Raw genomic sequence first — 15,855 nt, 5'->3', positions numbered from 1 at the left:
GGACCAAGAGGCGGAGGAGTTTCCAGGGGCTGACTCGGGGCCCTGAGGCTCGGAGCCGAACCCGCCCGATTCCGGCAGGACTGAGGAGCGGACGAGCCACTGAGACGCCGCGCCGAGGCCGTCCGAGGCTGTTTTCGCGAGCGCTCCCGAGGCTCGACGTCATTCCCACCCTGATTTCACGGGACACCCCGGTTTCCTTGTCACCACCCCGTGTTCACGCAGGTGTGGGCCGCGCTGCTGGCCCTCGCCCCCGGGGCGCTGGGACCAGGCCAGCGCGGCTCGGAAGCCCGTGGAGGGCAGCGAACCCACGGGCCGCTGGGGCGGGGACGGCGGGGACGGCGGGGGCGAGGGGCGCCAGGAACCCGCTGTGCGCCGGCCCCGCGTTAATCTCTCTCTCTCTCTCTCTCACACACACACACACACACGGAGAAAGAGAGAAATAAAGTCACGGCGTAAGAGGACCGAAGGCAAAGGAGCTCTCGGGCCCCGCCCGGTGTGAGGGTGGGCACCGCGCAGCGCACAGAGGGGAGCCAGGGGCTGGCTCCGGGTCGGCGGTGTAGACTCCAAAGCCTCGAGGCTTTCAGGAACCGGGTTTAGAGCTTGGCTCCGAAGAGGAGAGGCGGACGGGCTTCCGTGTCCCTGGGCCCCAGGGCCGCGCCCCCGAGCCTGGCGTTCGCCTGGTCCCCGCAGCCACACGCGAGCTGCTCAGGGCGAGGGCGGACACCGCGTCCTCGGGCCGCAGATGAGCCGAGGGAAGTGACGCAGGGTGGGCCGCCGGGGACACGCGGCCTCGGGCTCCGGGCCCGACGCCCCCCCCCCCCCCCCCCGGGCCCAACCCGGGTCCTCAGAGGCCGCCCGGTGCTGCCTCCCGGCGCCCGTGGCTCCGCATCCGCCTCTCGCAGGTGAAATGCCCTTTGTGGGGACCCGCTTCCGAGCTCGGGCAGGAGTCACGCAGGTGGGGACAGCTACAGTGGCTACCATGTGCCGGTCACGTCTCTAAGGGGCCCACGTACATGAGCTGATTTGTCTCGCCAACTCCAGGAGCCAATTACCCTGATTACACTCACATTCAGATGACGAAGCTGAGGCCCGAGGGGTGACACGGCGAGGTGACACGGTGCGGGGGGGCTGGAGTCCTGGCGGCCTGCTCGGGAGCCCGAGCTGCCACGGCTCCCCGGCTGTTAGGAGCAGCGTCCCCTTTCGCCCTCGGACGCGCCGGCCTGGGCCACAAGTCACGCGCTCACCGGAGCCATCAAGAGCCTGATGCGAATCAGGAGCGGAAAAGGCCTCCATTCTGCGCCTTCAGAAATCTCTCCATGCTCGTCTTTCTGAATAATTACTTTGTCGCTTCCAAGACCCTCCAAGACCTCGGTGGCTCTTGAGTTGTTCTAGCCTTTTTGCGCCTCTTTTGCACACTCCTACCCCGCCGCCTGGACACAGTGAATAGCTCCGCGTGGCCTCTAGATGGGTAAGAGCGTGACTGTCACCGACTTAGACATCCAGGCGGGGCCTTGCTGCAGGTGTGGCGCCAGACTATCTGCTCACCCGAGGCTGCCCGGGGGCGGCAGGGGCGGGTGGAGGGGCTGCGGCCCGGGGCCTGTGCCACCGCGTGCGCGGAGAGTGTGCGGCCCACTCCGCCTCTGCCCTCCCCTTAGTTCAGGCTGCAGCAGTTAAAGACCCTTTCGTAAGCCCTGAGGCAAAATCCCGTTTCCAGGGATGCGGAAACAGGCCAGGTCTGCCCCGGGGTGCACCCAGCTTAGGCCTTCCTGCGGTGGACGGAGTTCCAGAGCCTCCTTCGTTGACTCCTGACTCCTCGGGCCAGCCTCCCGCACCATCACCGCAGATCACGCCACTGCGGCACTTCATCCCCCTCCTGCCAACTCCGACGCTGGCCCCGGCGCCCCGACTTTATTCTGTCCCCCGCGTTCCTTCCCGTTTCCTTGGGCGCCCTGGCTCGTCCTGTGCACCCTGCCTGGCAAGTCCGTGTGTGGGTTCATTCCTCACAGATCCTTCCAAGGCCGGTCGTCTCACCACCGCTAAACGAGCTCTGCGTCCAAATACACAGATGACGTCTGGTGTTGTCTGGTACTTCTCAGCTAGTTTGTCCCCAGTCTCTGTGCAGGTGTCGCTGCTTCCCGGAGGAAAACATGCGGTCAGCTGGTCCTGGGCAACTGATCCAGATCAACAGTAATGGTGTCACTCAGGATGGGGGTCAATCTTCAGCACCAGGGAAGAAAAAACAACCGATTCGTTTTTTTTTTTTTTTTTTTTTTTTAGGAGATCTGTATCAAGGGAATTCAGTGAATAGCCTGTAGCCTAGTTATGCCAAATTCATTTCCACATGGCTCATGAATCCTGAAAAGGGTAACAGGTTTGCTGCATTTGCGTATTTCAATTGTAAGTTGAGTTAAATGCACCAGCTGCAAGCATCATCTTTTTTTCCTTCTAAAATGATGAGTCAGAGTTAATCCACAGTTCTCTCTCCCCCAAGCACAGCAGAAAACAGTTATGTGCTATTGTCAGGAGACAAAAATAAACTGCCACCCCAACCCTCTGTCCCCGGCCCCCCGCTCTAGTCCTCGCAGCACAGAGGGTGGCCGCCCGGAGAACGCAGGGATTCTTCTGCGCTGCTGGGGGTTGCTGGTGGCTTTTTAAAACCTTTGAGGTTACAAAGGCCGCTTTTTTTCTGCCTTCCTGGCAAGTTCACCAGACATCTGCCATCTGGACCCAAGAAGAGGCCTGGGGAATCCACGCGGGCTGATTCCGGGCCTAAGAGACGAGCAGCGGGACGGGAAGCGTGTCTCCTCAGAGCATGGTCTCTGGAAGGCCCCTGCAGGGACTGCTGTGGCCGACGGGCCTCTGACAAAAGCCAAGCTGTCTGAGGCTCTGAGGTCACCAATGAGAAGCCCGGGAAATGGGGGCGCGTGGCCGCTGTGGTCACAGGATGGAGGCTGCAGGGATGCCGGCCGGCCTGTGCCCCCGGGCCCACCCCCGTCGAGCTCACCAGTTCCCGTCGCTCCTAACCTTCAGATAAGACACGCGCACCCAACTGAGGCTGCCATACACACTCTACAGCTTTCCATCACATTCTCAGGCCACTGTGCTCCTCTGGGCTGCTCCTGCTCAGACCGGTGTATTCAGCACACGGACGCACGGCCTCAGAATGCTTTGCTGGGGCGGGGAAGCCAGGGGCCACGCAAGCTGGGCAGTAGGGTCGCTCCCCTTGGCTGTAACCTGCCCAGAGCTGGGCAGTAGGGCTGCTCCGCTTGGCTGTTATCCAGGTGACATGCTCATTTTCCCAGGCACCAAAATGCCAAGGTCTTCTTGGCCTACATTCTACTTGGGCTTCTTCTCCCACCTGTGTCTGAGCTCTTCCTCTTCTTAATCTGGAGGAGATTTTCCCGACGCACTGCGTCTCCTGAGCCCTCAGGGAAGCTGGTCTCCTGCCCAAGGACAGCCTCCCCCGGGGCCTCCAATCCCCGCTAGTTTACTGTGGCTCCCAGGGGCCCCACACTCCGGCCCAGCAGACGTGGCCTGGCAGGCGGCAGAGGGGGCAGAGGCGTGGACAGAACAGCAGTCTGCAAACCTGCTTCTGGAAGAACAGAGAGCTCCGAGGGAGGAAATGGCTGCAGGGAAGTAGATGGATTTCACAAGAGATAAGGACTCCTCTGGTCCCTCTCCCTCTTAGAGATCCCACTGCTCCTTTAGGGAAGAGAATCTTTGCTGAAAATTTAAGATTCCAAAAGTTTCCCCAAAGTAGTTCATTTTTCAAACTGCTTACTGGGAGAGTTTCCTCATAAAGCTCCGAGAAGCTCCAGGGAAGGAGGAAGCATTGGTGAAGAGCACAGCACGGTGCACCTGCTGTGACCTCCCGACAGGAAACTTCCTAATCCCGCTTCGCGCGCTCTCCACACAGCGCTGCCCCACTTACGAGGACAAGCTGTCGTCTCCACTGTTAATTTTCCCTTGCACCTTTTCATTTCAAAGTTTGGCATCTTTGGAGGACCTTCCTCTTACTTACTCCCAATTCTACTAGTCATTTTCAGAAATATTTGAGAAAGGGTGACTCTAAAAGAACATACTTCTCAAGGGCTTGTGAATCCTACTGGCACCGCTGGACAAAATGACCGAAAAACACAGGAACAGAGAGAAAGCAGCGCAAGGAAGTAGAAATCGTTCAGTTTCCAAGCATGCTCTGTGCTCACGAGGCCTTGTGGCTGATGACTCTCTTGTGCACATTTGTCAAATAACACCCAGGCCGGTAGGTTGCCTTTCACCCTCTCTGATCAGTGTACTGAAGATGTCAACCACTGGCCTAAGGTGTGAAAAGAAATGAAGGAACTCCTTTGTGTTGAAGCATGACTGAGACTAAAATATCAATGAAGGGCAATCAACTTTAAATCAGGAGCCTTATGGGGACGTAAATACCCACTGGGGTTCAGTGAAACTAAGCTCAGGCTAGAGGACAAAGTGGCAGATCCTGCGGTCAACACTGCCTGGACGTGGGCCTTCGCCTGGGCGGCAGGTGGAAGGAGTGAAAGGCATCGGACCCGCCCCCTGCAGCTCTGGAGGTGAGGTGCTTGGGGTGCGTGAGAAGCACCAGAGAAGGGATGGAGGGCACGGATGACTAGAACAGATGCTCAGGCCCCTGGGGCTCCAGTCTGTGTAAGGACACTGCAGCAGAGGGTCCAGCTTCTCATCTGCATGCACGACCTAACTTCTGTGACTCTGTTTCCTCATCTGTAAAATGGAGCAATTCAGAGCATTTAGCTCAGAGGGCTGCTGCAGCACTGAACCACTGCGTCTGCACAGGCCACAAGGACGCTACTGCTGTTCCCCCGGAGACGTATTTAAATGGACAAGAACAAGCAGAGCGTTTGCTGCTTTCAACCTTTCGTGGCCGGCTGATTGCTAACATTTTAAACTCCAGAGCCAGCATCCCCCCGCCCCCCCGCCCCGACATAGGCAGAACGGAAGCCGTTTGCCAGCCAGGTAGGAGAAGCCAACTGGGAATGTGGGAGGCTGAGGGGAGCTGGTCCCGGCTCCCCTTCCCAGGCTGACCATGTGGCGTGGCCGCCCTGCACACCGCAGAGGCCACCTGTCCCTGCTTTCTCGGCCTTTCCACAGCACTCTGCTGGTGTTCCATGGGGCAGTTGCGGTCCCAGGGAGGGCAGCACTGGAGCGGAGACAGCCAGCACCTCCTGGGTGACAGGGGGCTTTTGTCAAGGGCCTGCCAGAGGCGTCATTCCCCTCGGAGGGTGATGGCCAGCCCGTAGCTAGAGTCTCGGTCCTAGGCTCTGGAACCTCACCCTCCGTGGAAATGCTAGACCTTAACTGTGAAGGAAGGAACTTCCAGGGGAGCTCCCCCGGGTGATGGTGTGGTGCAGGACAGCTGGCTGACTCACGTCCCACCGGGAAGCCTGGAGGCCACCAGAAGTCCCCTGCCCTCTGCAGCAGGCGGCCTCTGATGCCACACTTGGACCCGCTGGGTCTCTCAGGCCCAGCCCCCCAGGCTCCAGGGTCCAATGACAGATAATTCTCCAGGGTTGGGGCAGATGGTTCTAGAGGCTTTTTAAAAAAGTCCTTCTAAGACTGTTTCCCTCTAATGGGAAAAATGCTTCAGTATGAACCAAACCCCAACGCTTGCTTGCTCCGCCAAGCGCCACCTGCTCTTCACACTGGGCTGGGCAGGAGGCGAGGCGGCACGTCGGGGCCACGCGCCGGCCAACACACGAGCACAACGCTACCTGGTCTGTTCATGAAGTCGCAGTGGCCTAAGCCCGCGATGTCCACTCTCTTCATGAAGAGCACCATGCTGGTTAGGTTGGCTTCCTGCATTTCGGCTGGCTTCAGTGGCCGCATGTCTTTGGAGGCAAATTCCTCAGAGTACAGGCAGAAAAGTTTTCCTAGGAGAAACCAAGAAGAATGGTTTTAACGTCTCTAGGCTGCCTTCCCACAGGAATTGGCAGCGGTTTTCATGACCGTGGTGCTACCTGAAGAAGATGAACCAAGAATCTGCTTGCGAATCTCTGCTTGGCTTTGGCTGATGGGCTGCGTGACAAGGGAGTTTGCTCTTATCCTAGGGTTGTACACCTTTAAATGGAAAGACAGGCTCTTTAGCATCAGATCACTCAAGATTTCGCAGGCTCGATGGACCTGAGGGGACCGTGTGGGTCGGAGCACGTCACTTCTTGAAATGCTCTGCTACGGACTCATTCTCTCTGGACGATGCTTATTATTTCCCTTGCTGTGAGATAGAAACTGCTAGTGCCTTGATAAATGGATTTCAAGTTGTCTGCTTTCTTTTTTTTTTTTTTTTTTTAAGTTGTCTGCTTTCATTGGAGGTTCAATAAATATGGGACCTCTACACCTGTCCTGAAATGCTGGCAGTGTCATTTCTCAAAGCATGACACTGTGATGACGACAGATGGGCATACGCCACATATGCACCAGCATCATCATCTGCTGATGGGACTGTTCAAGGTTTTATTCAAATTGTGACCTCAGCGATCTGACCTTGATAAGCTGAGCTTCTCCAGATATAATGGCTCAGACAAAGGCTGCATGTGGCACCAACAGTGATTTTTTTTTTTCTATTGAAAAAAAAATTTCCTGTTGGTGGGGGAGAGGGGGTTGGGGGGAGTGCAAATAATATCCCTGGGTTTTCTGAATGGTAAGAATCCAAAGTGCCTCCAAGGGAACCTGCGGAATGGTTGGAATCGCTCTGTAGCACTAAGACAGTAAGATACTAGGAGAGCCAGTTTCCTAAAGGAGAAAAGCTACGTGATCTCTAATAATGCACGACGGGATCAATACTTGGGTAGGCTCTTTCAGTTCTTAAATGCTATGATTTCTTATGTTCCAGTGTCTTTGAGAGTTTGAGATATCCTACTTGCACTTTTCCTAATTTTATTTAAAGGCAGTTATAAAAAAATATTTTTAAAAGCTTAGGATAGAATTTTATCAGGTCAACATTAAAGCAGAAACTTGGTAAATTAAAGGCTGTGTACTGGAAACTAATTTCTGGCAAATCACCTCGGGGAAGATGCTAATGATGTTGATAAAGGGGCTACCAAAAATACTCAGTAGATGTACACAGGGAAAGACTGGTTCAGGAGTCAAATAACTTGCCTTGCTATTATTTAATAATTATTTATTTAATTATTATTTAATTGCTTATTATTTAGCTTACGAAAAACCACTGACAAGGAGAACCACCACCTTTATGCTTTAGCAGTTGTGTCTTTTCTCAAAAGGTTTTCCTGTGGCACCGCAATCAACTTAGTTTGGGGATTACCTGTGTGCTAATGAAAGGCAGGAATGGGTAAACAAGACTGGCAATACTTTCCCTTTGCACACATGAGCATATCAGAGACTCCCCAGACCACATGCGTCACCCTCACTTCCCAGTGGATACAACTGCAGGAACCCAAGGACAATTATCAGCAGATGGTTTACCTGCTTGATAATAATTACCTTTCTCCTCTCCACACCCACATCGATAACAAATCTGACCGTATTGCTCCAGATCAAAGACTCTCCAGAGCTAGCAGTTAACACCACTCTTCTCTGATAAACTTGGCATCTTTTTTCTGTTTCATCATTTGGCTTGAACAATGCACATTTCTCTTTTGGATACAAAGGAACCACCACCAGCTCTCCAAGATCTGGGTTTAAGTTCGATCCTTCCTGGCAGACGATTTCATAGGCTTTCTCAATATCCTAAAGTAAAAAATAACGTCATTCATGAGAATAAACATGTCACAAACAACTCTGCTACTTAAAAAAAAAAAAAAAAAAAAAAGTCTAATTAAATAAAACCGTCGGCAAAAGCTGCAGAATGTATACATGGAAAGAAATACCTGTGTTGTTGTCTATGTGAATCATTATGTGAAAAGAAGATGTAACTGGATGAGAACATTTCTCTGGGGAAGTTAAATATAATTTATAAACAATTTCATTGGGGATTCCTGGGTGGCGCAGTGGTTTAGCGCCTGCCTTTGGCCCAGGGCGCGATCCTGGAGACCCAGGATCGAGTCCCACGTCAGGCTCCCGGTGCATGGAGCCTGCTTCTCCCTCTGCCTGTGTCTCTGCCTCTCTCTCTCTCTCTGTGACTATCATAAATAAATAAAAATTAAAAAAAAATAAATAGAAAATAAACAATTTCATTGATTTCAGTCCAAAATGGCTTTCCTCTTATGAAATGTACTACCTGAAATGCCTTTATGCGTTTATCCTATTTTCCTAGCTTGATGCAATTTCTCATATCCATTAACAATGATGGGTAAACAATTATTTTCACATCAGTGATAATGCATCACTATGCTTTAATGGTGGCAGAGCTAAGAATTATTACGCAATCTCTGGATTTCCAATAAAAGCACACAGACACACACATTCTATAACCAGGGTCTCTGGGTCACCCTCAAAGTTGTTTTGACCCATTTTCACTTTAAGACAGCATAAATGCAATGCAGGCAGGAAATATTCACTGCTAAATTACACATTTTGGTGTGATTCAGGCATTTAGAAATATCCTTTTAAACTGTTTCCCTGCCAAATGTATTGGAAAAAAAAAGGAAGTTATTTCTCCTAAAACTACATATAAGTAGTATGCCTCAGAAGGCAAGGCATTTTAGATAGTATTTTTCTATTTTTCAAATGCAACCATTTTTTTTAGGACCTCATATAAAAAAAGATATCATTTAATTCTTAAACGTTTTTGGGGGATCCCTGGGTGGCTCAGCGGTTTCGCGCCTGCCTTTGGCCCCGGGGCGCGATCCTGGAGTCCCGGGATCGGGTCCCGCGTCGGGCTCCCTGCATGGAGCCTGCTTCTCCCTCTGCCTGTGTCTCTGCCTCTCTCTCTCTCTATCATCAATAAATAAAAATAAATCTTTAAAAAAAAATTCTTAAACGTTTTTGTTTCTAAAATTTTCTACTTTCTTAAGGGCCCAACTACCAAATGGAAGAAGCCACATTTCATTCATTAGATTTCACTAAAAATCTAGAAAAAGAGATGACTTTCCTTGACCGTTTGAGTTTTTAGCTCATTTTCCAGTGCCCTCGCTCTCTCTCTTTTCTTCTTTTGCAGAAGAGGCTTAACACAAGGGTTTTGTAGGACAGATCTGCCTGGAAAGATGGCATCACGGGTCTCGAAGATCTGGGGTGAGCTGTTTGAAAATTATTCCTGAGCTGCTGGGAGGCACAGAAAGCAGGGCAGAGGCTTCCATGTGAGCAGGTGTCCAGTTACCTTCTCCCATGTACACGTCCCCCTCCTGCACAGAGGTGGCTTCCTAGGGGCAGATGTCCACCAAGCAAAGTCTGTTGATCATAATGAATGAAAACTTGCCAATGGGGATAATCAGAACAAACTTAGAATTCTGATCATGCCATCATTCTGTGTGAGGAGAGCCTGTTGGAAATTACAGGGAGGGGGGCAGGACTGTGGGTTGGGTGTCCCTGCAGTGGGCCCCACTTGGCCCACCAGGATCTCCCCCGATCCTCCCGGACAGATGACCCCTTTGAGCAGGTTGCCACAGGTGCTGCTGGAGTTGGAAACGGAAACTGATTCCAGCAGCCTGCTTGTGAGCAATTAGTTTTCAAAATAAGCCTTCAAACTGCAGTGAAACATGTGTCTTATTCTCCTAGAATACAGTTTAAAAGGTAATTTGGGACACTTATTTTTTATTTGCTCCTGGTTGCTAAAACTTCTTGGTTGTCGATGGGTTCCAAGGTTGGTTTTGTCCCTAATGGACAAAGAAAAAGGCATCAAAGAAATCTCCAAAAGGAAAAAAGCAGAGCAAAATATAAACTGATGCCGTATGTAGTTTAGAGGCCTCAGGCTCAGCTGACACAGGGCTTTGTGGCCATAACCGTCAGAATGTGAGAGAAAACTGCTTGGCACACCCATCCAATGCTTCAAACTGTTGGTTCATTTCCTCTTTAGTGTGTACAGTGCATTTACCTCCACGGGGCTTTCCTACAATCCCTGGAAAGCCAAGGAAGGCAGACACACACTGGAGGGTGACCCCAGCCCCCGCAAGCCCCAACACAAGAGCATTCCCCTTCAACCTGACAGTGGCTTTGGTGGACAGTTTGGAGGAAGCACAATAATTGGGCTGATGGGACCGTAAATCTCAAATTCATTCTCTACTTAACATATTTGACTTTTCCAGGCTAAGAGACAGTTGCTATAAACCCTGAGGGCTCAAAGTCTCGGCTGAGTGTTAAGACGCAGGGCAGCATGTGGCCATGGGGATGAATTCACAGCAGGTGAGGCACTAGGCCAGCGGTCACAGCAAATGTGAGGCACCCAATGCTCACCAACCCTAAAGGTTTGAGAGTATCTCTATATTTATATTTCTACAATAATAAATGTAGCCCTTAAAATACAAAGTGACAATTAGTACGTTCCTGTTAATGTACGTAACTCCTTGTGTTATCATAACACATTTCACTGCTATGGCAGATTTTTAATTTTTACATAAGAATCAAGAAAGCTTCTAATTGTATGGGAGGAATGATCAATAGCTATTAATACGGATTTCAGAGGAAGGCAAATTTTTCAAAGAGACAAACTGTAAGACCACAGGAAAGAAGTTATCTTTTTTTTTTTTCTGAGAGAGAACGTGCGCACGAGTTGGGGTGGGAGGTGGTGGGGAGAGGGAGGATGTTAAGCAGACTCCACACTCAGCCTGGGGGCTGACATCCCGAGCCTGAGATCAAGACCTGAGCGGAAATCAAGAGTCAGACACTAAACAGACTGAGCCACCCAGGCGCCCCAGGAGAGGAATATCTTAATGGTAATGCTGATGTAAGTGGTAAAGGAAAGAGGAAAAGTCCATCGGGAGATGAAGTGTGTGCAGCTTGTTAGGGGGACAGTGGGGAGAAGCAGACTCCAGCTGTGGAGTTCAGAGCCCAACTGGGAGGGGAAAGCTGGTCCGGCAAAGGTCTGCTGAAGCCAGCAGGCTGCTGCTGACCCAGGCCTCTGCCCTGAGCCTGTGGACACGGGGAGCCTCCCTCGGGATCCCAGGCCCAACTCAGACGGGCTGCACCTGCCCGACATAGTGGCTTCTCTCTCAGGGCTAGGAATTGCAAATCTGGCTGGCAGCCTTCATCATACTATCATGGGCTAGATCTTCAGACGCTACCAGACTATGGTTTCTTAACAGGAAATGTCCTTCTGGTCTCACTTCATGGAAGAGCATATGCCTTCCTAAGCCCTGGGGTCTTACGGTTTGACTACCAGCCTGGGTGAGAATGCATCTCCTAGAGTCTGACATTCAAAAGTCACCGTGTCATTAATTATAGCTTATATTAAACTTATAAGAATCAAATGCCTTTTTTAGGACCATCCACTATCCCTAATTCTGTCAAGAACTTTATTTTTTAAAGTCTATGGGGGGGGGGGGTCTGGGGGCTCAGTTGGTTAAGTCTGACTCTTGGTTTCTATTTTTTTTTTTTTTAAGATTTATTTATTTATTCAGAGGGAGAGAGAGAGAAAGGGGCAGAGATACAGGCAGAGGGAGAAGCAGGCTCCATGCAGGAAGCCCGATGCGGGACACGATCCCAGGTCTCCATGATCAGGCCCTAGGCTGCAGGTGGTGCTAAACCGCTGAGCCACCCAGGCTGCCCATGACTCTTGGTTTCAGCTCAGGTCATGATCCTGGGGTCCTGGGACTGAGCCCCATGTCGGGCTCCACGCTCAGGGAGGAGCCTGCTTCTCTCTCTCCCTCTGCTCCACTGCCCTCCACTACCTCCCGCAGCTGGTGCTTTCTCTCTCTCAAACAAATAATAAATATTTTCAAAAAAGCGGGGGGAGTCAGATACTTAACCAGTTGAGCCACCTGAGCGCCCCTGAAGTAAATAAAATCTTTAAAAAAAAATTCCACTTTAGGGCAGCCCGGGTGACCCAGCGGTTTAGCAACTGCCTTTGGACTCAGGACTTTCTTGAATATTCATCTTGAATCATGCAGGATTAGGAAATGATAATAGAATAAATCACTGAAATAGGCAGAAGATCTATTGAAGAGCCTGTATCATCTATACATGAAAAATTGATAAATACGCCATGGTTATTATACATTTGAGATTCTAAATCACTTTCTTTGTGGAAGCAGGTAAAATCTGTCTGAAGTTCCTGACAGATGGGAGGGTCAGCCATCCTTTATGCTTTGAATGTAAAACAGAATAAATACTTCTGTAAGTATTTCTGAAAGCATGTGAATCCTTAAGACAAGCATCTGATGGAGAGCTGAGAGCTGCTGGCTCAGCCAGTATCAAATAATTTCCTTTTTGCTTTCTGCTTAATCACTGGAATCACCACATATTTGGGTCATGGTCTACTAAAAAGTAGTACTTTCATTGAATAAAATGATGGGTAGGGAGAAAAAGACCAGGAAATCAGTCTCTAAGAAGAAAGGTGTAATTCTTGAGATTCTGGAGGCTTCTAGATTCAGCCAACAGAGTATGGAGAGGAAGTAGGGCTGGTGTACAGCTGCAATTAAAAATAAAAACAAAATCCAATGCAATCCAAAAGGCATTTTGACCACGGAGAAGCAGTAACAGACGCTCAGTTATACATTTTGAATTGTTCTTTTGAAAACACATTTTCTAGAATCCAAGTCAGAGTTTTCTCTTTCATCTTTTTAGAAAAGAAGCCCCAGGGCTGGAAGGTAGCCTTCTGGGTATTCTATTTTTTTTTCTGCCTCAAAACCCACTGCCTATTGCAGGAACAAATTCTATTTTTCTGCCTCAAAACCCACTGCCTATTGCAGGAACATCCGTGGGAATCCTTTTTGTTCCTAAGTGCTCAGGGCACAGTCCTCATCTGCAAGCAGACGCTCCTGGTCAGACGGGAGTCAGTGTGCATCTTCTCTTCAAGACAACATAAGCACGCAGGAGCAGCACCGGCTCTGGATCTGGGGCAGCCCGAGACTCGGCCTGAGAGCTCTGGAGACCACCGTTGGCGGAGTCCCGAGGCCTTCCCCGTCCTCTGCTCTCACAGTTTGTGATTTCAGAAGCCCTCCTGTGTCCTTGCTCAGAACACGTTTTATTTACCCTCCTGCACGTCTTCTCGAGTATTTAAAAAAGAGGGTGTGTTGGAACCAAATATTTAAACAGCAAGTCAGCAATCTGAAACCTGGATGTTAATGATTAAAAGCTTCCCAACAAGGTTAAAAGGTTCCCCCTGAAGAACTCTATTACTCTGTTAGGTCAGAATATTACTTACTTACTTGTTCACAGGCCAGAAAGACAACAATGTCACCCTTCTCACCAGACTGGTGAATTTCAAAGATAAGGCGTAAAATAGACTCAAGGGACTCCTTCTGAGCCCCACTCAGGTACACAACCTCCACAGGGTGCTGCTTTTTCACTTCTATGAGAGGCACATTTCCATAATAAGAACTAAGTTTGCTGATCAAGTGAGGTGAGGAGTTAATTATGAGCTTCAGTTCTGGTCTTGCCAGTAAAACATCCTTAAGAAGTCCAAGTAACACATCGGTGGCAATGCTTCTTTCATGTATGTCATCTAAGATGATGACCCCATAGTTGCCCAAAAAAGGACTGGACATCATCTCTCTCTGCAGCATGTCATCAGTACAATACCTACAAAGAAGCAGTAGTAAAGTTAGAGGCGCTCAGGAGAAACCAGAGGCTTCAAACACCACCACAAATGCCCTGGCTACACCCTCTCTCTAACCGAGGAGTTAGTTTGACATCGTCATCGTCACACGTTACTATTGATTCTGGTCTAAAAACAAATTATTTATATCTATGCTACTTCCTTCACATTAGAAATTAAATCTATTCCCTTCTCAGCAAGACTCATCTAAGCACTGATCTTATAGGGAGAAATGTTCTCCTACAAGGAGGGAGTGTGTTATGTAAATATATCAGGGCTTAATTAAAAAGAGGAAGATGTGACTTATTTAAAACTCTGCTAGACTCAGCAAGGCCTGGGCCTTCCAGATGATTATGTCACGCTAAGGGAATACTAAAGCTCAATCCTAAAACTATACAAACCTTCAGTTTTCTCCATAACACAGAGATCTACTTCCTACCTTTGTGTTAATAAGATCATGTGTACAGTGCTTTTAAAAGTGCTGCTCCTGATAACTATAAAAAAAAATAGACATATTGTTAAGGTTTCAGGAAATGTAGTTTATATTTCAAATTCCTAAAACAGAATTTTTGAAAGCTAAATATAAAATATAGGATAGCTTTAATAATATTTTCTGAAATTAAATATATTGAATTTGACCTGGAATGAAAATTTGAGTAATTCTTTTAAGAGAGTCCATATTTGAAATTTATGTGTCACTTCTCCAAGTATGGATATCTGGTTCAGAAAGACTATTTTAGGTATAAATTTAGGTATCCACGGTTTCAAAAAAGGCCACAAAACAGCTTACAGAAGAACTACGTTATTACATATAACATCCCCCCAAAATGGTAGCAGGCATAAAGATTATATTTACTAAGTGTCTATTATGTGCCTAACAGATTAGATACTAAGGGGTTACAAAAGAAAATGAAAAAGACAATACCAAGTATAGAACCTTCCATAGTCAATAGGTAACTTTTAATCCTCTCATTTAAATAGCTAGTCAATCTGAGCTTTTTAAAAAAATCATGGTTAGCACAGATCTCTAAGAAAATGAAATCTGGTTCCGATTTACCTTAATAATGAAAGTTTCATTAACACGTACAGGGTGCTCACGCATCAGACCCACGGATTAGCTTATTTTGCCCAAACAACCACCCTGTGAGCAGAGTAAGCACCCCGTCTTCTGGATGGGGAAGCCTGAGCATGGGGAGATCAGATGGCTTGTGCAGGGCTCAGGGGAGCAAATGGCGGGGACACTCCTTTTCTAGCCACATTGCCACATTTTCTAGCCTCCTTTTCTAGCAACGTTTCTAGGTAACGTTGCCACATTACCTCCTCTTCAGGGCACAGGAAACCAGGAGAGAGATGGGGAACTGCTTTCTTTGATCTTAGGGGGCTTTTCACTAGTTTGGATCTCTTTGCTGTGACTCAAACTCTGTTAGCAACAGGTCAGAGTATCTGCTGACTCTCCACTGGCTGGGGGGATGGGACAGTGGAGAAGAGAGAACAGTATCCCAGCAACGAGATTAATGGCAAAGTGCAGATAAAAAAGGCCATGTGAGGGCCAAGCCCCTGAGCAAAGGCAGCAGGAAGTAGGACCTGCAGGGGCCAGGGCAGGCCACTACATCCCACCACCTCCAGGGAGTACCTGCACTTCAGCAGCCCCCACAGCTGAAAGCTACTGGCCATATTGAGAGAATCCTACATGCAGATAAGAACTAAAAAGGAATGTCAACATAAATTGTAGTCCTTCCTTTGACTGTCACAAGTGAATGCTTGGTGGGGAGGGGTTGCCATAAGATAATCACATGGAAGCCAACTCCCAACAGGAGATATGTCTTCGACCTATTCTGACATTATTAGACTTCTCCACAATTATTTATCTCTGTGGATTTCTAAAAAGAAATTAAACATGCACTTGATCTATATTAACAATACTGTAATATTTCATTTTAAAAGTGACTACATCCAAGAATCCCTGCCAAAAGTTTTCCAAAGTCCAGATGGCATTAAAGATGTAAAAATATAAAAAAAAAAAGATGTAAAAATATCTATATTAACTTTAGAATATAGTCAGAGCTGTCCTTTAATTAATATCATGGCCACTTGAAAGGCCACTTCAAAATCTAAGGGATAAAGAATGAATCTGTCAAGCTTAAAGATCCTTCTTCACTCCTTCCGGGTCATATGTCCTGCTTTCTCCAACTCAGGGAGGTTTTTACCTATTTCATCTGTATCATCCATAG

At 48.7% G+C, this 15,855-nt stretch overlaps 1 protein-coding gene across 1 annotated transcript in view; it reads right to left on the bottom strand.

Annotated features, from left to right (window-relative positions):
* The window catches only part of DHX32 (DEAH-box helicase 32 (putative)), a 51,739-nt gene that overhangs the window by 8,654 nt on the left and 27,230 nt on the right, over window positions 1-15,855 (bottom strand). The window contains exons 4-7 of the mRNA XM_077877238.1: window positions 13,236-13,608; window positions 7,477-7,722; window positions 5,994-6,093; window positions 5,748-5,906 (exon numbers count right to left, since the gene is read on the bottom strand). Of these exons, the coding sequence (XP_077733364.1) occupies window positions 5,748-5,906; window positions 5,994-6,093; window positions 7,477-7,722; window positions 13,236-13,608 (878 nt within the window). The remainder of the gene's footprint in view (window positions 1-5,747; window positions 5,907-5,993; window positions 6,094-7,476; window positions 7,723-13,235; window positions 13,609-15,855) is intronic.

Source organism: Canis aureus, chromosome 29, assembly GCF_053574225.1.
Source record: "Canis aureus isolate CA01 chromosome 29, VMU_Caureus_v.1.0, whole genome shotgun sequence".
Lineage (NCBI taxonomy): Eukaryota > Metazoa > Chordata > Mammalia > Carnivora > Canidae > Canis > Canis aureus.
The sequence above is the reverse complement of the archived record's forward strand: the minus strand, read 5'-3'. Positions and strand labels throughout refer to the sequence as shown.